Source organism: Dermacentor andersoni, chromosome 7 (genome assembly GCF_023375885.2).
Source record: "Dermacentor andersoni chromosome 7, qqDerAnde1_hic_scaffold, whole genome shotgun sequence".
NCBI lineage: Eukaryota > Metazoa > Arthropoda > Arachnida > Ixodida > Ixodidae > Dermacentor > Dermacentor andersoni.
This window is the reverse complement of record NC_092820.1, coordinates 93,049,672-93,075,127: the sequence shown is the minus strand read 5'-3', so window position 1 is coordinate 93,075,127 and position 25,456 is coordinate 93,049,672. Positions and strand designations below refer to the sequence as shown.

Here is a 25,456-nt window from a genome sequence, read left to right as displayed (position 1 = left end):
GATTCAGTTTTCTGATTCACTCCTTGGAAATGTCGGACGTCATCCACGTCTTCCTGTTCGGTGCATAGTTTACAGGGAGCGTCTTCACGCCTTTAAAACATCTAGGCTTAGCTGGCTTCCCAATCGGAAGCAGGCCACATCATTCAGTGCCAGTTACGTCTGCCGCGATCGTAGCTGACGCCCTTTCTTTGCTCCGTTGTGCTCCCAGCACAATCATCGTCTTTGAATGTCGGCGTCTTCTCTGGTAGTAGCCTATAATAATGCGCAGTTTCATCTGCGTTGAAGATGTCTTCTAGAATGTTGGTAGCCATTGAGGTACTCGCCAAGCTTTTCTGCTTTCAATGTTGTGCATGTTTCCTGGTTGACTGATGCCTTCTCTGTACACATGCTTTTGAAAATTGCATCATGATGTTGTTTGATGCTTGTCAGCCATCCATCAGAAGAAACAAAGTTGTTGACCCACGACATTGCTGCAAGCAATAAAGCTTTTGCCGCAACTGCCTCACTGCTGAGAGGAAATTTGTTGCGCTGGTGCTTCTTTCATCGAAAGCAAGAGTGCCTTCTCTAACTCTGGGCCGGCCGCCAGTGTTCATTCGCTTCCTGGACATCTTGAATGAGTCATTCTCAAGAGCATCCAGTATCGAGTGCTTGTTCCCTATGAAGTTCGATGGTGTGTTAGGCTTAATGCCATTCATCCGTGCAATTTCTTGCTTGGCGGGGCCTCCCTCGTCACCCTTGTCAAATTATTCCAAGACTTCGACTTTCATCACCAGGTCAAGCGTGCGGTAGGAGCCGCAAGTTGTAAACGTCACCTGCTTTGATGACACTGGTTTGATACACGGAGTTGCTTTGTCACTTGAAAAATTGCGCATTTCATTCAAAAATTATGGTCGTCTCGAGACTCTGTGTTGATGAATAACTTCTAATTAACCAATATTATGAGCTTCTAACCTCGGATGATCGAGCAGTTTTTATACAGAATTGCATGCAAAACTGGTGGATCCCAGTCCTTCACTTCTAATTAACCAAAAATTTCAATTAGACGACTTGGAATTATTGGGAGCTGACTGTACAGGTTTAGGGTAAAGGCCTCTTGCAGCTGCACAGTAGGCTCATGTATGCTCAGATTTCACCTGCATGGAGCATTTCGGGGCATACTTCATTTGGTAGTTACTGTGCTTGAGTGCAGTATTTGCTCTCTTCATTGCGAGTAAATAAAAAAAAAAAATTTCACTGTATAGGAACCATGGTATCCTCTCTCGTTGTTAGGGAGGGAAACGGCACGTGGCTTATTTCTTTCCGACAGTGATGTACAGTGTGGCCATACCTTCACTGGGACAATAATTTTTTGGTATTGCTCTGTAGCAGGTGCTATGAAAATAGATTTATTCTGGGTAAAACAAGCAAATACTGAGCCTTGGAAGGATATTAACCAAAATTCAATGTGAAATGTTACTTCTGTGCGAAGTTTGGGTCTGACGAGCCTGTGCCTATAGCCAGGGAAGCCATTTATCCCTGCGCTTTACACTACAGTTATGAGGCCTTTAAACAAAGCCTGTTAAGTGTGCGTAACTACATCAACATCGTTGAAAACGATTGCATGTTGTTTTCTGCCCCGCGACGATGCCACACAGTCCTAGCGAGCCAGGCTTGACATGGTGCACTCTGTGGCGAGCTCGTTGCTGCAGCCTCGTATGTGGCGAGGTTCTTGTGTTTGAGGATGCCTCTGAGCTGATCTCGGAAGCAGGCTCATGTTGCACTCTCTTGTGCTTTCTGTCCAGATTGACGACGAGACGAACGTTCTGCGAGACGGCTCGCTCATTGACCTCTGCGGAGCTACACTCCTCTTTCGGTCGGCCGAGGGACTCCTGAAGTCACCGGTGGGTAGATAGGTTGCCACTTCTTTTGTCTGTGTGTGTGTGTGCGTGCGTGCGTGCGTGTGTGCGTGTGTGTGCGTGTGTGTGCGTGTGTGTGTGTGTGTGTGTGTGTGTGTGTGAGTGAGTGTGTGAGTGTGTGAGTGTGTGTGTGTGTGTGTGTGTGTGTGTGTGTGTGTGTGTGTGTGTGTGTGTGTGTGTGTGTGAGTGAGTGAGTGAGTGAGTGTGTGAGTGTGTGTGTGTGTGCGAGTGAGTGTGTGTGTGTGCGCTCCAGCTTTATGGCTCTTCATTTTTTCGCTTTTGAGGTGTTGTCAGTTTAACGGATTTTCTTCGAGTAGGTAGGTTTTGGGGTGAAAATGGAATGATAGCTGGTAGTGGACTTTTAGGATACCTTCACCCAAATTTCTTCTTCATGGACATATAGTGGGAGTAAAGGAAAAAAAAATTTGGTGCATTCTAGTGGATTTTATTGTAGCTGTGTCATCAGAACCTTGAAGAGAAGGAAATTGCAACATTAGTGGCAGCTGTCTGTTGGATTCTAACACCAAAGCACTCATGCCTGTAATGGGCATGATGAAGTCGCTTGCTGGTCGCATTCGGCCGTTCAGATGCAGAGGCCTACGAAAATCCAGGCGGTGAAAATCGAGATCCAAGATGGTCAAAATTAAGCAGAATGCGTAGCATATGCAGTGGTTTGAATTAATGCTGGTCAAATTTGGCGACCATAGGAGTGTGCAGTGAAAGAAATGAATGCAGTTAATTGAATCTAGCAACGAGTATGCGAACCAGTAATTCCTCGAATAGTTTGAATTTCCTGTTGAATATGCACCAGTGTTCAGTTTCTTGAATATTAGATGTGTTTTGGGAGAGGTCCGTGATCTGTGCTAGTCTGCGTGAAGATTTTTCATTGTGCATGACTCTTTCTGGTGGAAATTATGACTAGTCGAGCAGACCCAATCAAAGCAGTTGAAATGTGCGGCACGGGTGAACGTGAACAAAGCGACAGTGAAGCAACAGCAGAAGCAGCGGGAGGTTCTACGGAGAAGCTTATCACTTTCTGTGCCTTTGTAGTCCTGAGCATGTGGGTGCATGAAATTGAGCAGTGAACTGGAACAAGGCATTCAGGTAGTAGCAGGTGCATACGTGCCGATATTGTCGAAGTCTTAACTTGGACTTACTATGATAACAATTATAGGGACACTCGAGGTGTGTTTTCGCTGCCAGGGCTGCTATGCTGTTGTGTGTAAAGGTGAAGTGCGAGAAAAACGAGTGGCCCGAGTGCCGTGTTGGTGGCTACGTGAACTGCGAGTGTGAGGGCAAGCATGCCAAGGTGAGCCAAGGTGGATTGACGTGTGTCATTTTCCCACACGTCTAGTGTTGTAGGTCACGTTATCCGAGTTTCGGAGACTGCACAGTTGAAATGAGGAAGCAAGCAGCAGCCTGAAATCTTTGCTTTCGGGATTTGTATAAGCACCTGCGCTCCCTTCAGCCGGCACTCATTGCGCCAGGTGTTGTGACAGCGAGTGCTCGTGATCATCAATTTGAATATGTTTGTGTTAGTTTTTCGGGCTTGCTACAGCACACTTGTTTACTTAGTAAGTGAATGTTTACTGCAATTTGTACGGTTGATAGCAACTATGAACGTTACTTCGTGTAGTTGTCTAATAAATTGCTGTCTCTATTAATGCTTTGCCCTCGAAATGAAACTGCAACGTTTTTTTCCGTCGCTGCTGGGCAGACGAAGCAGCACTTGGAGGCACGCGTGGAGGAGCTGAACGCGGGCCGCCCCCAATGCCCCGTGGGTCTGAACACCCTGGTGATTGCGAGCCGTGCCACCCTGAGCCAGGGGGACAAGCAGCCGTACGTGTACCTGCACTGTGGCCACGTCCAGGGCCTGCACCACTGGGGACTCCCTGAGGGGGCCTCCAATGTGCGCACCTGCCCGATGTGCCTCAAGGTGCGTGCTCACTCCGTGGACCGACTCTTTACGTAATTGTTTGCTATTGTATTGTGCTGCTAACTACGCCGTGAAGGGTCTGTGACAGTCTTTGAACACCCGTGGATGTTGAGGAACCAATTTTCAAAACCATACAGAAGCACACAGGACACGACGCTAGCGTTGTGTCCTGTGCGCTTTTTGTTTTTTCCCCAATATGCTTTGCGATGGCCTTGAACTTGTTTAACAAGAACGCCTTGAATTTCTTCAGCATGAATTCTGCAGTGCCTACCCCTGGGGTTCAAGGAATTGTCCTTGACACCATTGTGTTTTGCTTCATAAGAGAGCCCTTGTGTACCTTTGCTATCCTTTCGAAATTTTGTATTCTGGCATTTAAGGTCCTCATATTGGAGGTAAGTGAGAGCAAAGCATAGAGCAGCAATGGCCTCTCTTACAACACATCAGTGTTTGTTGGTGTGCCTACTGGTATTTTCTCCAAACGTTAGTGGAACCAGCTCAGTTTCTCACCTCCGCTGGAAAAACCTGCACCGTAGGGTGGGCGCTGGAACTAGTGGCACTGCCGTCGTAACTTCCTTGGTGGAGAAAGTTCGACTATGCAGATGGCAAGCAATGCCGATTCACTGCCACGCCGTTCCCTTGAGCAGCAACAGTACAGTTATACTTATGCATTCATACATTTTATCTCGAAATATTGACATCCTTATAAACTGCGGAGTTCAATATGCAGGTGCTCCCAGGCATGATACAGTCGAATCTCAGCATACCGAACAGCGCAGTGATAGTGAAATAGTTTAATATAGCCAGAATTCGACGTATAAAATCACATAAAAGACTTATACAAATCAATGAATCATGTGGTGCAGTGAATACTCACTTGAAGCTTCACACAAAGTATTCATTTCTTTGGATGAAAGTACTGCAGCAGTGTAGCCTGCTTCTTATTGGTAGCTGCATGCTTAACCATGGCATCTTCAACATAGTCTAAATAATCGAAAAGCGATAGGCCGGTGCCTTCTATTACGCCGCAGTAGCAGCGTAGAAGGGCCAAAGCAGCTATGCCTCAGTTGAGGTTGAGACCGGGGCAACATCAACGCTTGCGGGATCAACCTCGGCAGCATCGTCGTTTGACTGCTACTTCCGCTGCGATCTCCACGTCCATCAATCAAAGTATTTTGGAACACTCTCAATAACAAAGTATGAAGTGGCGTCTGCCATGGCATCTACGAATGAGCCCAGTGAGCACGTGCTATCGCGCGTCTTTGTAGAAGCAAACCGCCATTCCTTGCGACGTGCGGCAGGCACAGAGCGTGGTACGGAGGAGGAGTCGGTGCGGCAAATGCAGTACGTCGTTGGCATTGCCAAACTAGCCAAGCCACCATGTGTGTGTACAGTGCTACGTTCATATGGCGCCCTCGGTGCGGTAGATGTGTGCAGCTATAGTGTGCAGCAGTCGGGAACGCCCACTGCACCGCCATCGCTATCTTCGAGGGTGTTGCGGGATAGCTTGCCACCTGTCAACAGAGTGCACGTGGTCTGGGGTGGTGGAGTTAAATATATCCATATTACGCCAGACCCCGTTCGAAAAAAAAAAAAATTTTAAATGTATGCGATTTTCCAGGTGATATAGGAAAGTGTTTGATATATGCAATAATTCAATATATCCGTGTTCGATATATCGAGGTTTGACTGTGTACGAGCCATGAAAATAAAGAAATAGCCACCGCTTTCAAGAGCCAGTGCTGGTGAAGGTTAGCTATGTTTGCATGCATATATAGTTGACTCTCATTACACTGGACCCTGATAATCTGACAGAAAGTGTCTGTTTTATCTGAAGTCTGTAATATCCAACAGGCGCCAAAAGCTCGTCGAACAGTTGCTGCATGTTTAGGCTACCGCCGGAACACCGCGAAACATCATCAGGTAAAAAAAAAGGTAACCATTCATGCAGAGACGTATGCATACTTTCCACACGTTTGGCAGAAAGAGTTGCGTGCAGTGCACTGCTGCCCTCACCTACGCTGCGAACCTCAATTAGCTCTGACAGATTCATACCAACACCTCTCTCACAGTAATAACTTATTCCAATTTGCCAGTGGGATACACCGGGACATGGGGTTGGAGCACTGGAACGCCTCACGTCCGAAACTTTGGTTGCTATGTCTCGCAAAGTTATTGCAAAGAGTGAGTGATGAAGGTCCAAAGTTAAAACAAACAAGAACTTTTTATTCATTTAGCTCAAAAAGCACTGTGATGAGAGAAAGCGGACTCCCGGTTCGCTTCAGTAGTCCCATTGTTCTTGCGATGTCCGCCTGCTTTTCACCGGGTGCAAGTGCATTCACAATCTTAATCTTGTCGCTCAGTGAAATTTGTTTCCTTGTTTTTTTTGGAGGCCATTATGTCGGCACTTGCAGGCTAGCCCAACTGACTAGCTCGAGAACATGACAAAATGGCGTCAACAAGCGCTAACATACCACACGTGATCAATGTGCCCTCAGACTGGTTTGGCTAGAGGCTGGGCTTGGCCAGAGGCAGCCAATGTTGTCAGCTGCAATTTAAACTTGCCATGGCTTAAGTGTCCAGATACTGGCGTGGTCAAGTCTGTTGTCGGCCTGACCGACACGGCATTAGTATGTTTTTACATCCAATTTCGAAAAAAATTGCCACTAATTTCATCTGCTGTAGTCAATAGTCCATTGTAGCATGGTCCATTCAAAGTGAAGTTCGTTGCATTAATAAAATAGGCAGAGCAAACTATGGTTGAAGTATGGTCGGTTATATCCAAAAGTCTGTTGTACGTGGGTCCGTTGTAATGAGCGTAGACTGTGTAAAGAATTACTTGTGAGCAAATGTGGGTAACCATAAACAGTAGTGGCACTTCATACAGTCGAATCTCATTACAACGGACCCTGATAATGCAAAAACGTCTGTTTTATCCAATGTCCGTAATATCCAAAACATCTCACTTCCGAAGCTTTCGACGCGATGTCTAACAACTTTATTGCAAAGAGTGAATGACGAATATCCAAAGTAAAAAACAAAGAAGAAAGAAGTCTCAGTTTTGCTCGGAAGACAAAGCATCGATTGTGATAGCAAATTAAGCAAGATAAGCACGACAGCAGCTGTGAGCGTCCACACCGCATACGAAGCTACCGGCACTGTGCGCACTTTGTCCACATCGCAGATCGTTTTGAAGAGGAGGCCTGCGTGGGCACGTACTTAGTTCGCATCGCAGATCACTTTCAAGATAAGGTGGCTATGTCGTTAGCTCAGCCGCCAGAGTGTAACCCGCCCTCCCTTCCCTGCACTTTCGCTCCCCCCCCCCCTCGCGCCTGAAACGCGCCTGCCTCGCGCGTGAAAGTATACGGTGCGTTTCCGCCCCACCTTCCTCCTTCGCTCGCGCGATATTGAGCCACGATCGTTGGCTGACCCTCGCAAGTCAGTTGTCAGCCTGTGTCTACACAGCCAAAGTCCATTTTATACGCCCAATTTGTACAAAAATTGCTGCTAATTTCGTCTGCTGCAGCCGATGGTTCATTGTAGCATGGTCCATTCGAAGCGAACTTCATTGCATCAATAATATATGTAGAGCAAACTAAGGTTGACATATGGTCCGTTATATCAGAAAGTCTGTTGTATGTGGGTCTGTTGTAATGAGTGTAGACTGTACTAAGAGTTGGTTACTCGGTTGGTTACGGGGATGTCGTTTAAAGTGGCAGCTGTTACAGGCACTTCTGGGTAACGAGCAAGGATGCCAGGGTACGCTTGGGCACATTCAAGCGACGAAGGAATTGGAGTGAATGCATGATAACTGTGCCGAGTTCAAATCGGCTCGCTATTCCCTGCTAAAATTCCACCAGATCAATCTAATAATGTTGCACTGGGCTGCGTTCTGCAGCCAAGCTGCTAGTGCGACTTTGTATAACTGTTCAAAAACGTTATATCTGTGTTTTGTGAAGTGAGCTGCTATAACTATTATTCGCCGAGAATGGAGGACATGTTAAGGCTTGTGCCAGGAGTAATAATGGGATGTGGGTGTGGATTAGAAGTTCATTTTCTGCCTCTTTTGAGATGTTATACTCGAAATGCTTACAAACTTTACCAGCTGTCTTGAGGGAACCTAAAGGGCTAGCAATTATGCAAAAAAGAGGTGAGGCGTGCAGACAGGACACAAGAGTAGAGAAGGGGACAACACGAACGCCGTTTGACACGATTACGACTAAACCACGACATGGTTCTAGCGCCGAACATACATGTTGCAATTAAGGAAGCTAACGAAGCAGGATTGTGCAGATAAGTAGGGGAACATGGAAAAGGGCTCAGAGTACTAGAAATGAAGCTTAGAACAACAGAAAGCTGAGCTAGTTGGTAAGGATTCATTATGCAAAAACGAGGTGAGGCGTGTAGACAGGACACAAGAGTAGGGAGGTGGACAACACAACGCCGACGTTCGTGTTGTCCACTTCTCTACTCTTGTATCCTGTCTGCGCGCCTCACCTCTTACCAACTAGCTCAGCTTTCTGTTGCTCTAAGGGCTAGCAATGCTGTAGTTCGAATGATTGGGTGCCCTTTTATGGGAAATGTGCACCAAAAGTTACAAGTGCGTAGGTTAATTACGAACCTCGAAGCTAATTCTTTAATAGTAGCTGTTTTCTGTCTATGTTCTTGTGTGATGTGAGGTGCGAGTGTAGTTGGTTTGCCCGGTCTCTTCGGAGGGCTAATTAAGGCACTTTGTTTATATTTGGTATAAACATCTTGGGGGCATGTAGTGGGTAACGTACGATGAACGTTTAAACTATGTGTACTAATTTTAATTTTAGCATGAATTTTGTTAATCAAGCATTCCAGAGTGTTAAAAATGTACTTGACAACTGTGTGGGCAGCTTGCTCAATGTATCGAATGAACTGAACTCTCTGAAGAGTGTCAGAGGAAAAGGGGGGATCTTTAAATTCCTAGAAAGTTTCAAGGTTGTCAGTTTATAGTGCTCGAAAGTGTTCTACGACTATAACCTGAAATGTTTCGGAGTTCTGAAACTCTGTACGCCACTCCCAGTTTATATTCGGTAGCTGAAGGGCATAAGAAGGGCAATGTTTGATGAGAGATTATAGCTTCGGGCCTAATTACTAGCTGCGTAAATAACTACTGCATACTAGTTTTTTTTCTGTTTTTATGTGTAACACGAGGCCCATAGTAGGTTTTCCCGGTGTGCTCTGAGAACTAATAGTAGCACCGACTTCATATTGTGTGGAAACGGCAGACGCATTATGTCTAATGTGTTTGGAAAGTTTGACATGTATAAATACATACAGCTTTCACAGGTGTTGCGTGCATCTTTTCCTGTGTTTATAAGAGTATGAAATGTGACATCACGTTTAAGTTTTCATGATGTGGGTTCATGTCATGAGTCTTATCTGGGAAGGTCTTTAAGCGGGGTTTAATTAGAATTGCCCATTACATCTGCATGAAACGGCTTCACTGGAAGTTGGACTTTAATTATTCAGGGTCTCATTAGTCTAAGTTTTATTGATGAGCGCTTATCGCAGGGATGCGAGCAGTGTGTCATTAGCGTTGATATGAAACAAGTCATACAAGCTTATTTTGATAATTTCATAATAAGGAAACAACATTGAATAATATGTACGTACAAATTAGGTCAAGTAAATTTGCATTTATAGAAATGTGAAGTTGTCGGTCTTCTCTCTCTTGTCCATGTTCCTTTCACGCTGTTTCTATCAATAAGTGCGCCAATTAGCTGAATGGCGTAATTTTATTGAACTTGCTTCGCGATTCTCTCTCTGCATGCATATTCATGCTGCTTCCTACAATGAATAATTCTAACAGCGTGTCATACAGCTATGCCTATTGTATTTATGCAGAGCAGTAAGTACAAACTTCTGTTCAGGTAAAATTGGCATGAAATAAGCATGAACATTTACTCTCCAGCTTCGACTCCATTTTCGAAGCACAGTGCATATTAAGGGCGTGTGTCATTGGTTATGTGCCGGAGCCACGTTATGAATGCCTCTGCATGTAGTGAAACCCAATGCACTCATTTACGAAGCACGCTTTTCCCGTGCATTAGTGAGGAGTGAGGCAACGCGCATAGCCAATGTGCGGGCCCCGTTTTACGCTTCCCGCAACGACGCTCGAAAAGCTGTTGACTCTAGCGTTCGCCACTCGGAAAGCATCCCTCCGTTGGAGGAGATAGGGAGCTGTGAAATTGAGCTGGTTCTAGTAACATTGGTTCTCTCTTCAGGCCATGGTTTCTTAGAGAAAGGTTTCCCACAAAAGCATGGATTTGCCTCGCATCTCTTCTTGTGGCTTCAGTGTTCTTGTGAGATTATTGTGGTTTATCTTTCTAAATGTTTAAGTATAGCTTTCCAATCACAGCAAGGTAGAAATATCACCGAATCTAATAGTGAACATTCGAATAATTCAATTTGCAAATAGGATATCTACCACTATTAGATATTTTGAATGTTCAATATATTCGGCATAGAGACTTGCACAGGGCTGTATGTTAGGTGCGTTGCGTACTTCCTCGTGTTTTACGCCACCTAAGCGAGTATTTGACCTCGTTTTTGGCACAAAATCAATGCGTCACAGACCAGCTGCTCCTGCTGACGCGGTAGCAGACTTGGTCACTACTTGGTCAATGTCAGCCCGATGCAGAGATTGCAATAGGCTACCAGAGGCAAGAGCATTGCTATTTAACAGAAGCTGACCCCATGCATTGCCCATTACATCGCTTTTGCAGAAGGGTCCCGTGGTCAAGCTATGTGTGGGCATCGAGCCAGCCTTCTACGTGGACAACGACCCACCGAACCACGCTTTCAATCCGTGTGGCCACATGGCTTCTGAAAAGACTGTCAAGTGAGCACCCTCTTCCTCACTTGTCGAATTTTCCCGTCCCTTGCTGATTTTTTGTGGTAGAGGCTGTAGGAGTGGGCCCCCTTTGTGGTGAACTCTGATGAACCAACATTCTTCGCAAGATGGAGAACTTTGTTTGGTTAATTTAGATGTATGCTGCTGAAGGTGGTGTTGTGATAAGGCAGATTTCTGTCTTTCTTAATGTTTTCTTAAAGGACTAGTAGTGACTTAACTCTGTCTCACTTTATTGCTTTTTATGAAGGTCCAGGCCCTTAAACCCTAGTAAAAGTGTTGTCAAGCGATAGAGTACCCTAAAAGCATCGATTGTGATAGCAAATTAGTAGACAGCTATACAAAGTAAGGATAGTAGTCTTATACGCCATATGAACTTGGAAGCATTCGCTTACTAACTACATTACGGTTACACTGTAGCACTAGAGACACCACGAGTCAGGGGTGGCACTGATCATGGCAGCAACAAACGGTACAATAGGGCAACCAGCAGCGAGGATTGCCAGTGGCCAACAAGCCAGCTTGAGCGTGCTGTGTGTATAAATTAAATGCCTACTTGTTCCTTTTCAGCTTGGTATCTTCATATCAATTACTAACCGAATTAACGAGCATGGTGTCAGCACGCACAAACAAACATGAACACGTCGCACTTGAGGAGCGCGGACACTCTCTGTAAAAATGCTGGTGTGAGCAAGGGCGGCGAGAACACAGCACGCACAAAGGTATGAGCAGCCTGCAGATCCTTTTCAAGATGCGGCGCGTGCGACCATGCAAAGTACTTGCTGGCGGAGTTGAAACACCCCTCCTCTCGCATTGCCTCCCCACTCTCATCTCTTCTGCGCACGAGATTGAGCCACGATCGTCCGTTCCCTTTGCGCCAAGTCGCTACATATGCAGTTGCTGCCGGAGCACAAGGCTGCCGCCCCTCCCTCCCTCCCTCCATGCCATCTTCCCGTGGCCTTTCGCGTAACTGAAGGTTGCGTGTTTGCTCTTCGCGTTCCTCCCTCACACGTGCCAGATTGAGCTGCTATCGTCGGCTCTAATCACATGCTTTCACTCGCACGTACAGCATAGGGGGCGCAGCAACGGTTGTTATCGCCCTTGGACGGCTATCAAGTTTACAGTGGAATAAAATATTAGTCAAGTTTGCAATCGAATACCAACTGGCCCATACTCAAACCCTGCAGGACAAAACCTTGCAAGAAACTTTTTCTGATGAAATCTTTTTCCTGCATTCAGCCAATGGTTATTCTTTAATCATAGCTCATCTGTTTCAAAAATGCGCCACCGGTATGGCAGAATGCGAGCCTTGCACAAATTTCCAAGGTTTAAATTAAAAGGTGGCTGCCAAAAGATCAATATCTGCTATCATAGCATTTTGCCATGTGCTCCCATGTTCCACAATCTGTCCATTAGTCAATCAATTAAATAAAAAAAAAATATATTATAATCAGTCAGACCCCTGCACAGCTTTTGTGTCTTAATCTCTGGTCCCGCCCCTTCCTCTTGTCCAGGTACTGGGCCTCGGTGTCCATCCCGCACGGCACCAACGGCCTTCAGGCGGCCTGCCCCTTCTGTGCCACCCAGCTGGAAGGGTACCCGGGATATGTGCGCCTCATCTTCCAGGACCACATCGACTGATTGTTGCTGTTTACCCCCTCCCATTCTTCTTGCTCTCGTGGGGCCTCAGCAGCTGACGGCATTCGCGAGTGTTCGAAAGAAGAAGAAAAAAGCCAAAGGCGCAATCACCCTCTCTCAGCTTCAACCTTCTGCGGTCACCACGAGAGCGGGAAGTGCTGAATGTCGATGGGATGCCTTTGGTCTGTGTCCCCATACTACAATCCACCTGTCTCTCGAGGCAGGATGTCGCGAGCAGCAGCGTGCTGCGCTGTCGTTGTTCGTCGCATCGTTGGATGAGGTCTGCTGAAGTCATCGAGACTGCGGACAACGTTGTCAGTGGCTGCAGTCTCCAAGAACTGGGAGGATGGTGCGCCGTCTTTCTCCGCTTTAAGTGGGGACACTGGAAGTTGCCGACGAGCGTGACGGAGCTTTGTTGTAATGAAATCTGCTTCCATGCCATGCCAACTGGATCTGATCGTGCACCTGGCTGCAAGTGCGACGTCCTCCCAGTACATGCACTGGTAGACACCTGGGGTGCACAATAGGTGGAGCTGTGCGTGGTTTAGTGACCTGTGAATAGTTAAACAAAACTGATGACGAAACATTTTGTTGCAAAATCCTAATGGGAGGCTTCGTAACTTAGTAGAAGGATCTTGCCAAATTTAATGTTATAGGAAGTTGCGATGGGATGTCTGATGCAGTTTCATCGTAAAACTACTTTACTTGACTGAAAAAAATAAACGTCATGGTGGATAGTCTTGTCTGGGCTTCTAGTGGCCCTGACAAGACAAAATGCACCAGCTTGTGGATTGTGCACCACAGGTGTTGAATCACAGGCTCTGGGCTGTTGCTTTGCACCAAGTGCAATATCGCACATGTAGGGAAGAGTCACTGTCCTGCTTTGTCATGCCATATTGACCGAATCGGTGGTGCATGGTACGTGGTAGGGGTGTGCGAATATTCGAAACTTTTGAATAACAAATCGAATAGTATTTTATTAGATTGTCTTTGAATCAAATAGTCACTATATTTGTATATGTCATTTTATTTCGAATACTTTTTGAATATTTGAAAACGTCAACTGTGCCCAAGTAAACATAAAATTGGAGTACAGTAAATTTTCACGCCTGTGGGCATAGTATAGACATAAAACGTGAGAATATGCTTAGCGGAGCAGGCTACGTCACTTAGGTAACCATACTTTACAGGCTGTACAGCAATCACTTGCACTTTCTGGAGAGCCCTGTGGATGCGAAGAAAGTACTTGTTTGCTCCTAATGCTCCATTAGTGCTTTTCGTAAACATTTCATAATGTACCATGTGATCGCAGGAACTTGCTTATGTTAAGAATGCTGGGATATGAACATTGTTTTGCGTTAATTCTAACTGCTGTTCATTATTTGAAAACTATTCAGAAAGTATTCGTTATTCGGTTCCCTTCTGGTGCTATTTGATTCGATCTTAAAAATCTCTATTCGCACACCCCTAGAACCTGGATTGTGGGTGAAATTGAGGCCAACTGTGACCGGTAACTTGTACCTTGTCATTTGGTGTTGCTTGTTTTGTGTGGGAAGGGTGTAGGTGCTTTTGACAATATGCCGGGAAGTAAATGCCTTGCGTATCATCGTTTCTTGTTGCATTGTACCGAGCAGCAATTTGGAAAGTGTGTTCACCGGATACGTTAGCAGGAAGGCATTCACGATGACCGCATCTCTCCGTGTGTTAAAATTGTGACGGTTTGCTCGAAGTCTGCAAGAATCCTGTTTTTCAATGAACTATAGCTTATGTTTCATGGAATTAAGCAGCAAACTGAGAGGGTTGTTATGTCAAAGGGGCGGCAGATGGAAGCGTTTCTAATGTGGAGTCTGCTAGAAGTTGTCTATGGTGGAATCGCTTAAGTGTTTGTGAAACTTGAATTCCAGGTCGTGATGAATTTCGTGGTGCACAGAAGTGCGGTGTGCACGTCTCGCTTATTGTAATGACTCTGTGCCATTTAAGAAACTGCCGACTGTTATGGACCACTCCTCAATAACCTGTTTTACAGTTTTGACTAGCCTCTGCTAGGAGGCGGGGAGGGCGATGTATTTCAGGACCAAGTAGACGTATGATAGCGCTATACGCTACTGCAAACGAAATGTAATGCTGCGGTGCACCTAGCAATGCGTGTGCTTGAAGTTTAGTTGCATGAAAAGGGATTTGACTGAGCACATACTTTGGGCTGCTTTTGAAACACAGAATCTCTTGTTGTGCCAAGTGTAGGATTACTTCAGAATTGAAACAATTGTTTCATTGTAATTCTTGGTGTTAAGAGTGGTTCTTTTTTGTTGCCCTTTGTTTCCTTGTTGCCTTCTGGCTACTGGTATTTACTGCAATGCCATTGCACGAAATAGCATTGTGCACGTGTTCTCGCATTGTTGAACGCTCTGGGCGAACAGCACAATTCGTCTCAGTTGCTCTGAGACCGTGCTGTGTACTCTGCTGTCATGGAGTTTGAGCCATTTTGAGGTACATTGGTATTGCTTTAGCTGAACAACACCTTTGTTCACATTCAGCCAAAGGATTTCCCTTTCATTTTGTTGGATACAAGACACTTCATGAGGGGATGGCAATTTCTATAGCTTGATTTCATCATCCTAGGCTTGGTTGAACATTGGGCTTACAAGAGTTCTTTGGGCTTACAAGAGTTCTGCGAAATGAGCTTTTGTGAGAGATGCAGTCTGCAGTCTTCAGATTGCTCATGTCCTTTGTTTCTTCTTTTTTTATCTTAGTTTGAATTGTTAAGTGACATGTTTTCCTGAGTGGGGTCAGTTTATAGAATGTGCCTGTTGCTCCTTTCTTTCTCCTCCTCTGGTGTTTCCATTTTGTGAGACATTTACATCAAGACATTCCGATCTTCCTTCATGTGTTGCGTGACTGCTGTGCAAAAAGGCACGGGGTGTTTGTTGGCTTAATTTTTGAAAGAGGCCGCCGGATATCACATTGCAGCATCGTGTCTGCGTTTTAAAATAAGTCATGCACTCGTCATCGTCATCAATGTGGACTGCATTTTCTTTTCACTTTCATTTCATGTTCTATTTCACTGTGACAATGCCATTGGCGTTCACCAGGGAAAAGACGGACTTGCCACGATCTGTTGATTAAAACTTGGAATCCTAGTGTTGTAGCTGTAGTTGTTAGTGACATTCAGAAAGCACTTTGAATTAATGTGACATGACTCGTGCTCTCCATGGTTCAGCCATTCTACTTGTGTAGTGCTTCTGGCTTGCCGTAAATCGGGCTGGATTCTCAACTGATTGCTTAGATGCTTTCACTTTTGAGTGGCATGGCATGTAGGGTGACACCTCGCCAAATTAACGGGAGCCTTTCTATGCACTCGTGACTTGAAAAGAACACTTGGGTGTGTGGTGTACTGTCACAAAGGCTTTGTTGCACAGACTTTTGTCACGCCTGCTTTTCGTCACAGCTGCTTTTTGTCACACCCACTTTGGCCTCAGTCCATCAATGCGTGCCAAAAGAGACGCCTTTGAAAGTGATCGATTGGGAATACGGATTCAGGCTGGTTGAACATCATGCGCACAACTTCCTTGTTTGCTTTATTTTGAGCATTGCTTCTCAACACATCACCTTCTCCTTCTGGTTTTATCAGTTATGTCCGTTCAATGTTATTCAACGTTCCCCGGTCAGTTGCCCATTCCTTGTCCTGTCTTTTGGTGCTGAGCTCTTTCCTGGTATCGTCCCTGCACCTTTCCTCACAGTGACTGTTTCTTCCTGCTGCTACAGTCGGTAAGGTTGTCACGACTTGATTTTGTGGAAAGAGGCGCCTGTGACGGTCAAAAATGGCACAAGGTTATTGCGTGCACGACGTGCAGAGAGTGTTAAATTTTGATTCCATGAAAGGTAGATCGTGTTCTTTAGAGGAGTGCTTAATATCTTGATAGTGCGTGGTTTCGCTTTTGGCAACCAGCACGAGGACATGCACAGATGTGCACAGACGAGTACAAATGTACGCCTGCAGGGCGTTTTGAAAACTTGCGTTCTCATTGTGCAACAAAGAAGGAATGTCCTGCTTCCTTTGTTGTGCCCAGTTCTAGGTCCAGAACCTTCTTGAGGCGACCACCTGCTTCGGCAGTGCTGGAACCTGACGGCAAACCATATCATATAGCTGCTACCCATAGTTAGTGATTCATTGACAAACGACCAAGGTTAAGGCTCTGTTTTATATTTACGACTTGGCAACTGATGGTAAGGAATGACCAGTATAGTTAAACCTCGTTATAATGAAGCTGTGGCCAACTAAAAATACCTTTGTTATTTCAAATATTAGTTATGAGCAGGTATTTGTTATGTACTGTTGTTGGTGAGAAAAATTTTAAGTTTAATTTGTTATATCTGATATTTCGTTGTATTTGTGTTCATTATATTGAAGTTCAACTGTAGGTTGTTGGCAAATAAGGTCCCCGAGCCAATTCTTAAGTTGTCTTTCTTGCAAATAGGCTACTGTCATGCATCTTGCATCTCCTAATTCATACCACATCCCACATGAGGATGGTCGTTGAGAGAGGGCTACCAATTCTGCAAATCATTCTAAAAGCTCTTGAGTGCCTGTATGTTTGGCCATAATCGAATAGTCAGTGGTAAAGCATGAAATTCTCAGAACGCTAATCAAGTGGTAGCTGGAAATGTCAAATTTATTTTCGAAATCTTGGATAGGGGAGCAGTCGTGAAAGTATCGCATAGTGGAGCACAAACTGCAAACGATACTTACGTGATTGTGGTTTCCCGTGTAGTAGGCCTAGGATCTGCAATAAAAGACTAGTTATATGTTAATTGCCCAAATGGCATTGCACAGTTGTACGGGGGCAGCTGCAAACAGAACTGGGTGTGGTTACAATGCAGTGCAAAAAGATGTAGGCATAACTGTTGGCGTTCTTGCATTCATCTTTTCACCATTGCCTCTTTTGTTTCAGCGCTGTTTGAAGCTGTGCTTACTATCTTTACACTACAGCTTGGAGGTTTGCTGCCTGTATGTAATATCTAGTACGAACGCTGCACCTTTTCCTTAAAATTTGTAAAATCCAATGCCATACATTTGTTGGTTTATTATGCACGGCGAGTTGCATTTTCGCAGCAGGAGTGAGACGCTTGAGTCTTTTATTTATTGTTTTTCATTGTTTACAATGGTTTCTGGTGTCCCATCTCGCATCCTGGGTGTCGAGCATCGACGGCTGCTGTCTCCCTTCGCTTATTGTTAGATGTGTCTCACTTGGAAAGTGTGCGTTGCCCGCAGGTCTTCTTTTCCAGGTTTGAAGGGGTAGCACAAAACTCTCGCGACAATCACATGCTCTCTATGAGGCTACGAGCGTGTCATGGGAGGGAGAGAAGTTATTTATAGCATGTTTCTTTCTTTTCTTCCAGCCGTGTTTGTAGGATAATGTTTCATGCATTTTCTCTAGTAACCTATGAGACGATCTTCTTTGTTAATTTTTTTTTTTTCATTTTGGGTTCATGTTTTTCGACAACATATGTTCGTTTATTTCTTGTGTGGTGGTTCTTCTAGAGCCTGTGTTCTGTGCTTGCCTGCATTGATTCGAGTTTGTGATTTGTTCTTCTGAACTGTCAGTTGCCTTTCTTCTTAAGTGTGTGGACATCATGGTTGCTTGTGGTTTTCTGACAGCGCAGTTTGTGTGTATCAATTTTGCCCTAAGGCATATGCATCTTTTTCTTTTAATTTGCATCTAGCACAGGCAGTCTCTGTAGTTTACACACTTTTTGTTTGTATGAATGAAATTTTTTAGTAGAAATAGAAGTGTCTGCTTAAGCTGCTAGTATTGTAGCGCACCTTTTTATGGAATTGTCAAATTGAGAGGTGTGATTCATTCTTAATCTACATCCAATTTTTCTCTCCACCCTTTCTGTCGTCCACGCTTTCTCTACTTTCTGGTATTCAGATGTTCATGAATGTAGTCCAGAAAGGACTTTCATGCAGTTGTAAGCTTGTACAAATTAATTGTAAAAATTCGATTGTCGTTGTCAGAATTAGAGCTTTGTTAATTTGCAGTGCATTTCTTTTTTATTGTGTGTGTGAATTGTCCTTTTCTGGAGTGCCATTGAAGTTGACCAATTTTCGCGTGTCTCGCGATATACGCAGGACTTCTCTCTCGGGCTGTTTTCTGCCTAGTCGTGAATTGCCTTGGAATTTTGATTTTGCATTTTTGTCGTGTCCTCAACCAGAAAGGAAATCATTCCATTCATGTTGCTTTCGTGTTGCATTCTTTTTTCTTCGTTCGCTTTATATATTTGCACAAACATTTTGTGTTGCCAAATTTGTGACAAGCACTTTCCATACTGCAGCAGATAGTGAAATGGAATACTGACACTTCCAGCAAGCCCCTCTTCATGTAATTATTGATGTTTACTAGAGGCTCGCCAATATTTTTGTTTCATAGTACATGCTTGGCATGACATATTATTTCAACAAATTCTTAAGATTAAACACTGTTTTCAGCATAGTGTGCTTGCATTCTGGGTTAGGAAATGTAAATTCAGGAAATAGCAGGATACGGATTGCATATAAATTTCATTAAAATTTTGGGTTTAGCCTTTGCTTAAAGATTTAAGATCTTTCATTGTGGAGTATGAGTGACAGAAAAACATTTCAGCCTGCCAGTTAAAATTTTAATGGAGTTTGTGAGTTTAGGATGGCTCTAGCTACGAGGGGACAGTAATTTGAAGATTTGAGTTCCCCTCTAAACGTGGCCCAGGATAAAAAATTTTAAACACGTCTGTTTTACAGAATGTACTTTTCCTGGAATTAAAATGGAGGTGGCTGAAAGTTGTACTTTAAGTTCGAGAACTGTTTCCAGTTATTATGCAATCCGAGTTTGCATCTCTTGAAAGGTTCGTTGTGGCGGGTCGCTACAAGAACTGTATCTTGCAGCAAATGAAAAATTCGGCTTGCTGTGGCATGCAATGTGATTGTTTCAGCAAGGTCCTGCTGCATGTGTACTTACCAAAATGGTTTTCTCACTTCGTCATTTCTCCTTGCCGTGTACAAAAGCGCGCTATCCTTTTCGGCCCAAGTATGATTTTTCACGGTGCTTTCTAACGTGGAAGGTGCCAGGCTATGTATTCGCTACAAGAAGTACAGCTGAGTGTTTGTTTCAAAGTTCCTCAGTCTTGTGTGCGTATATCTTCAGTTTTAGTCTTGCACCAGTTAGCCTATGACCTGTACAGTGGAACCTGAGGCCACTTGCTGGCTAGCAACAACAGTGACGCTAATGGGTGTCTCAAACAATCTGTGAGTAATGTAAAAGCAAGTGCTTGAAAATATACCTCATAGGCAATTTTTAAAATTATCGACTATTACGATTCCCCAGTCGCAGCAAGCAACATGTGTGCCTCTCAGAGTTAATTTCCGTTTCCTCCCTCTGAGGGCTCTTTATGTACATATGTTTGTGCAGAAAATGCTTCGGTCCACGAGCTTGTGCGTGTGCTTAGTTGGGAGGTGGAGTAGACACTTTCTGGTGTGCACATTTCTTTTTTGTTATAAACGCTGAAGCTTGTTGTACGTTCAGTCACACTGTACCCTCATGCCTGCATTTCTTGTAAACAACTGTTTGCCACAGTGCATGCACCGAGTTCAAGAGCAGAAGGTGGCTGTGGCGTTCTGTATTTATGGGCTTTAGAAGATATTTTGCCGAGAGGCGGAGTTTCCAGGAAAGTGATGTTGCGAGACACCCAAGTGCAGACTGGGATGAAACCGCTCCCTGTCCAATTCTCATAAGAATAATATCGGCAAAAAGTGCATCAAAATTATAAGTGTAATGTAATGCGCAGCGCTGCGTCGGCTTGTTCATTTACTGGCTTCTTTGAACTGTCTGCAGAATCGTCTGTGGCTACATGCACGTTGTGATAGTATTTTCTCCAGCCGACTGTTATTGGTTCCAGAGGTGCATTGTGACTCAACTGTTTTGAAGACGCCCAAGCCTGGCTTCTGTGTAACTTTTACACCAGCAGAATGATTCCAATATGCATGCCGAAGTGCGCACAGATCTAATGAGTGAGCCAATTTATTGTGGACAGTGCTGAAAGAGACATGAAAAAAGCACACACACACACCACTATGCGTCGTCTGCTCATTCCTCCTGTCTAGTTTCTTTGCTGCTTCCATTAAAATGTGCGTGACCATCTAGCCCAGAAATTTGCAGTCTCATGGGTCTTGTTAAGCCAGTACGTAAATTACCTTTATTACAGGCAATCAAGGCACCACATCAAGAGCTATCAAACAGAAGGCACACATACATCGTTTTGGAGTAGTTGGTAATTTAAGGTGCTGCTTCAGGATAAGAAACTTAATTCCAATGACTTCCCATCTGTGCTGAGCTTTCTTGGCATCAAAAGCAGGCTGTAGAGCATTGTGACTCTCCCTCTCTCACAGGAGTGCTGAGAACTGAAAGTTTTGTGTTATTTCTTGGCTATATCTTTTCCATTCTACATTTGCCTGTACCAGAACCAGATTCACTGTTGCTGCAGTTTCATTCTGCTCCACCCTCATTTGAGCACGCATTTTTCTTTGAATTCCTGAACACCGCAGCCGTGCTTGCATTTGGGGATAGTGTGCATAAGAGTGGCAGACGTGCCTCTCGCACCACTTTTTCTTGCATTGTGTCCTCTGTGTGCTTACGGTGGTGACAGTTGTTGGGTGCATTGTAGTAGGAGGAGAGCACGTGCTGTTTATTAGCCTTTCTCTTTTTGGCAATGTACAGAAGCATGTTTACACGCGCACTGGACCCACTTTGTGTATGATAATGTTAACGCCTCACCACCACTCGTCCCCTTTGCGTGGTCTCTCGCATTGGTGTGGGCCTATTTATCGAGTGTATGTACAAGTGTGCATCTGAAGCTGTGTAGATACTATACCTTACTGCTGGTATTTCTATGTACCATAGGAAATAAAGATCATTTTCAACAATGGCGTTGTGTTTCGTGATGGCTTTGGCTTTCAGGAGGAACAGACCATCTTTCACAGCATTTTTCTAGCGAGTTTTGTTGTATGTATTCTCTGTTCCTAGGGGCGAGGCAGTAGCGATATCTTCCGCTTTTCAAAGCAATAAACATGAAGGTTAGGCAAGATGCACAAGGAGGATGGATAGAACATACCACTGTTAAATCGCTGCACTTGTTACTTCTAATGTGTGCAGTGGTGCTGGAAGTACGTGCACATTTTAATTGCAAGTTGTGACCAAAATTTACAAGAGCGGATGCACGTCGCATGTCTGCACTGCAATGTGTGCAGGAGCTAGTCAGCATTTTAAACTGAAAGACCACCCATATCTTGTGTATTGACTATGCTGGACTTGCAGAAGGTCTTTAGTAGCAAAGCTAAGCCGGCCGCAGGGATGAGATGTGAAGCGATACGGGCCCAATCGGCAGTGAGGAACATTCGTCGGCGGCTTGCTTTCCTACGGGAGTGAAGAGGAGTGTAATGAATTTGCGGGCACTGCGAAGTTGATGTTACTTTACACCTTCGTTGACACCATGTCGCAATACAAATTCCCGCGAAATATTGTAGGGGCGAAGTGAAGCTGTGCGCATGTCCAGCGTTATCGTTGCTGCACGTTACGCTCACGTACGATTTATCTAGACCCTGCGATACACGCGCATGCTTCGCACTTGCATTGCACTCTGCGAAGGTTAATGCAGATTTACTTCATTGAGGATCGAAATCGTTCGCATGAGATAGGCTCGCAAGTACTGCCGGGTTTCACCTTTACTTTGCGAAATTGCACCGTACTTAAGAAGGCATATTTTGCAAGCGGCCTATATAGATTAGTCGTTTCAGCTGATACGTTCCTCTTTCTGGTGTAATCGCTATCAGATATATTGTTGAATTGTTACCGCAACACAAACGGGCAAATGTGCATTAATTGAAAAAAGAATATGGGTTACGTGGACCAAAGAAAGAACGTGCAACGCAAGTCACCGTTACAAACGAAACCGAAACTTGTTGTAGACGATGCGTATTGTCCTGCCCTCTAGTGCTTATTACCAGCTTATCAACGAGCGAGTTCCGGTCACGAGTTGCGGTGTTTTGACGGGCACGTTGTGGCCGCGTGTTTGCCGGCCGTGTTTCATCGGTCTCAAAAGTAAGCGAACACGTTGAGTGCCTCGGAACTGTCCGTCTCATTTTCGATTGCGCATCTGTGACCGGCGTTATTTCCTCCGAGTCATGGCGAACTTTCTCTCGCATGGCAACATCGCCCAGGCGGGCGATACGTGTGTGGTGTACTGCACTTTCGCGCACATGTACTCCCTGAAGCTCGCGTGCGGCGAAGTGTTTCAGACAAAGTACGGTGCGCTGAAGCACGACGACGTGATCGGGCGTGCGTACGGCACCAAGGTGCAGTGCTCGCGTGGATACGTGTATGTGCTGCGCGCTACGCCGGAGCTGTGGACACTGACGTTACCGCACCGGACGCAGATCGTCTACACCCGCGACATCAGCCTTGTGACGCTACAACTCGACCTGAAACCCGGGTCGGTCGTCTGCGAAGTCGGTAAGTCCGCCGAAGTCGTCGTGATACGAAGCGGTTGGCTGGGGCACGCGAATCAGCAATGATGCCAGAAAGCGGCCATCAAAGCTAGCGTGCGGCTCTCTTTGCAGAAGCAGAGAACGGTAAAGTATGGTTTACATTGCCGGTACGCAATAGATACGCCGCGGTAAGCGCGGGGCGAATGTTCTCGCCTACGCGTTCTCTGTTAAAGCCGCACCGTGGTTGCCGGGCCACAAGCCAGCGCAACCGTTGTATGAGTTATGTTGCTAATACAAGCTCTGCGTTCCCGCCGTGGGTGTTTAGTGACCATGGTGTTGGACTGCTAAGCACGAGGTCGCGGGATCGAATCCCGGCCACGGCACCGCATTTCGACGGGGGCGAAATGTAGAAACACCCTTGTACTTGGATTTAGGTGTGCGTTAAGAACTCCAGGGGGTCCAAATTTCTGGAGTCTCCAACTACGGCGTGCCTCATAATCGGAAAGTGGTTTTGCAAGTAAAACGCCATAATAATAATAATAAAAAAGTAAAAGCTCAACGTACCGAGCAAATCTTGGAGGGGCAAAGACACCGCTCGCCGTGCACCTAAGATTGTACGCGTGCGGCATTTCCTCTCATAAACACTATAACGCCTAACAGGGCGGTGAAATACGTCTCACGAAAGCGCGTGCTTGTGGCCCTTTACTACATACACCACGTACAGGGTTTGTCTAAACGCAATGTCCCCACTGTGGAGGCCACAGCTCTGACACATACGCTTAGTGAGGATGACCCCACATGTAACCACTCACAACTAACACGTTAGTACTGCACCCATGTGGAGCCTACATCTTGGAAAACCTGTAAGCTGGTTAGCCCTATCGCAGTACTATGCAAACCATGTAATCTGGCAAAGTTAGTCCATACTGGTGAATAAGTAATTGGTGTGCTGCTGTGATGCTTTTGGTAACGTTTCTCAAAGCAGAGCTTTGTTCATATCCCTTTTTTTGGCACACAAACATCCTAGAACACTTTAAGAAGGAATGGAAATACTAACCCGAATCACGCAAAAGAATAAAAAGAGAACAAGCAGTAATATAAAGAAGACTACAGACACGAACATGCATGCACGGAACTCTCTTACATGCAGTGCACCCAGTAACATATTCGAGAGGCTACAAATACAGCACAGTACCCTCTACCCCATGGTATGGGGGTGCACAAACAATCCTACAACACCACAAGTACAGCAGCCATCAGAAGACCAGTGGTAGGCTCGGCTGACATGCCGGGACCCTGAGGACCAGCTTTGGCTGGTGGACAGAGCCAGGCTGTAGAGTGTCGTGGTCTCCCAGAATAAGGAGACCATCCACCTAGGGCAACACTAGGCATGTTGTTACAATAAAGTTTATTTAGAAACCAGCTGAAGACTAAGAATCTTGTAGATCTGTGCACATTAGTCTTTACAGAGTTATGCCCCCCTAATAGCGAGCTAGCCAGAAGGTTAGGTTAAACGCAACAAAACCCATAAAAACATCACCATTAACTCTTTACTATACTTGTGATTTATTATTAATATTATTTCTGGTGATGGGAGCAACTGTAACACTAATCGTAATGCAGTAGAATGCTTTTTTATTGTTGTTTTTGACATTGCATGTCCTCCTCTTTCGCACTTCTTTAAGAATGCTCGGCTCCATCTAGCACTGCCATCATGAAGCCTCTGAAATGCGTGGTGCGTTGGTTTGTGCGAATGCATAGAAATGCATCATACAGCAACTGGGCTCCTCTCTTGTGCTTCTTTCTGGATACCCTGCACCACCTAGTGGCACTGCCGAGAAGTCTGCCTGTGGCCTCTGAGATGAGAAGCAGTACACTCCGGCGCTTGGTAACGCTGAGAATCGTTCCCTCACTTGATATACACCCAGTGCACATACCCAGTACACACACCCAGTGCGTTTGTGACGCAGCTTGCTGAAGCATTGGTGTGAAAGGCATTCATTGAAAAGCTGCGCATACTTAGTGCATTTGTGGTGCAGCCTGCTAAAGCGTTGGGTTGCTGTCATTGAGGAAACCTTGGGTTATGGGTTCGATTTTGCTCTGCACCAGGGAAATTTAAGGGATCTTTTTCCTCATTGTAGAGCGGCACGTGCCTAGTTACCAAAACAGGCATCAAAGGTGCTCATTGAAGAGCAGCACAGATCTGCAGCATGCACCCGGAACATCATGCCGATCGTCGCCAAGCTCGCGCAAAAACTCTACAGACAAAATATGGCAGTCTCCCCCACCACACTATACATAGATGCCACGCAGTACCACCAAAAAGCCGCCATGACGGCCAGCATTGTCGACTATAACCTACAAGAGGTGGTCTCGATGACGGTCCGTACTGCTAGCGCCGTCGTAGCGGAGGAGACAGCCATCGCCTTGGCCATCACCTCTAGTCTGACCAACGAGTATGTCACAATTATTACTGTCTCCTAGGCAGCTTGCCGTAGCTACGCGAGAGGCAGAATATCTTCAATCGCCCACCAACTCCTCAAACAAGCCTCCCTATTCCCGGACATTGAAATAGTGTGGACTCCAGGACACGA

General features: G+C 45.3%; 2 protein-coding genes across 6 annotated transcripts in view; both read left to right on the top strand.

The window, feature by feature from the left end:
• Pli (E3 ubiquitin-protein ligase pellino) overlaps positions 1–21,306 on the top strand; it is a 119,939-nt gene extending 98,633 nt beyond the window's left edge. For all 5 annotated transcript variants that reach the window (XM_055072687.2, XM_050181354.3, XM_055072685.2 and 2 more), the window contains 4 exons: positions 1,782–1,880; positions 3,613–3,831; positions 10,587–10,702; positions 12,226–21,306. In XM_055072687.2, coding sequence (XP_054928662.1) covers positions 1,782–1,880; positions 3,613–3,831; positions 10,587–10,702; positions 12,226–12,352 — 561 coding nt within the window. In that variant the 3' untranslated portion in view covers positions 12,353–21,306. The remainder of the gene's footprint in view (positions 1–1,781; positions 1,881–3,612; positions 3,832–10,586; positions 10,703–12,225) is intronic.
• A 1,107-nt stretch (positions 21,307–22,413) lies between these two features.
• Positions 22,414–25,456, top strand: part of Trmt61 (tRNA methyltransferase 61) — a 50,291-nt gene continuing 47,248 nt past the window's right edge. Inside the window, exon 1 of the mRNA XM_050181360.2 lies at positions 22,414–22,887. Within this exon, the coding sequence (XP_050037317.1) occupies positions 22,560–22,887 (328 nt within the window). The 5' untranslated portion in view covers positions 22,414–22,559. The remainder of the gene's footprint in view (positions 22,888–25,456) is intronic.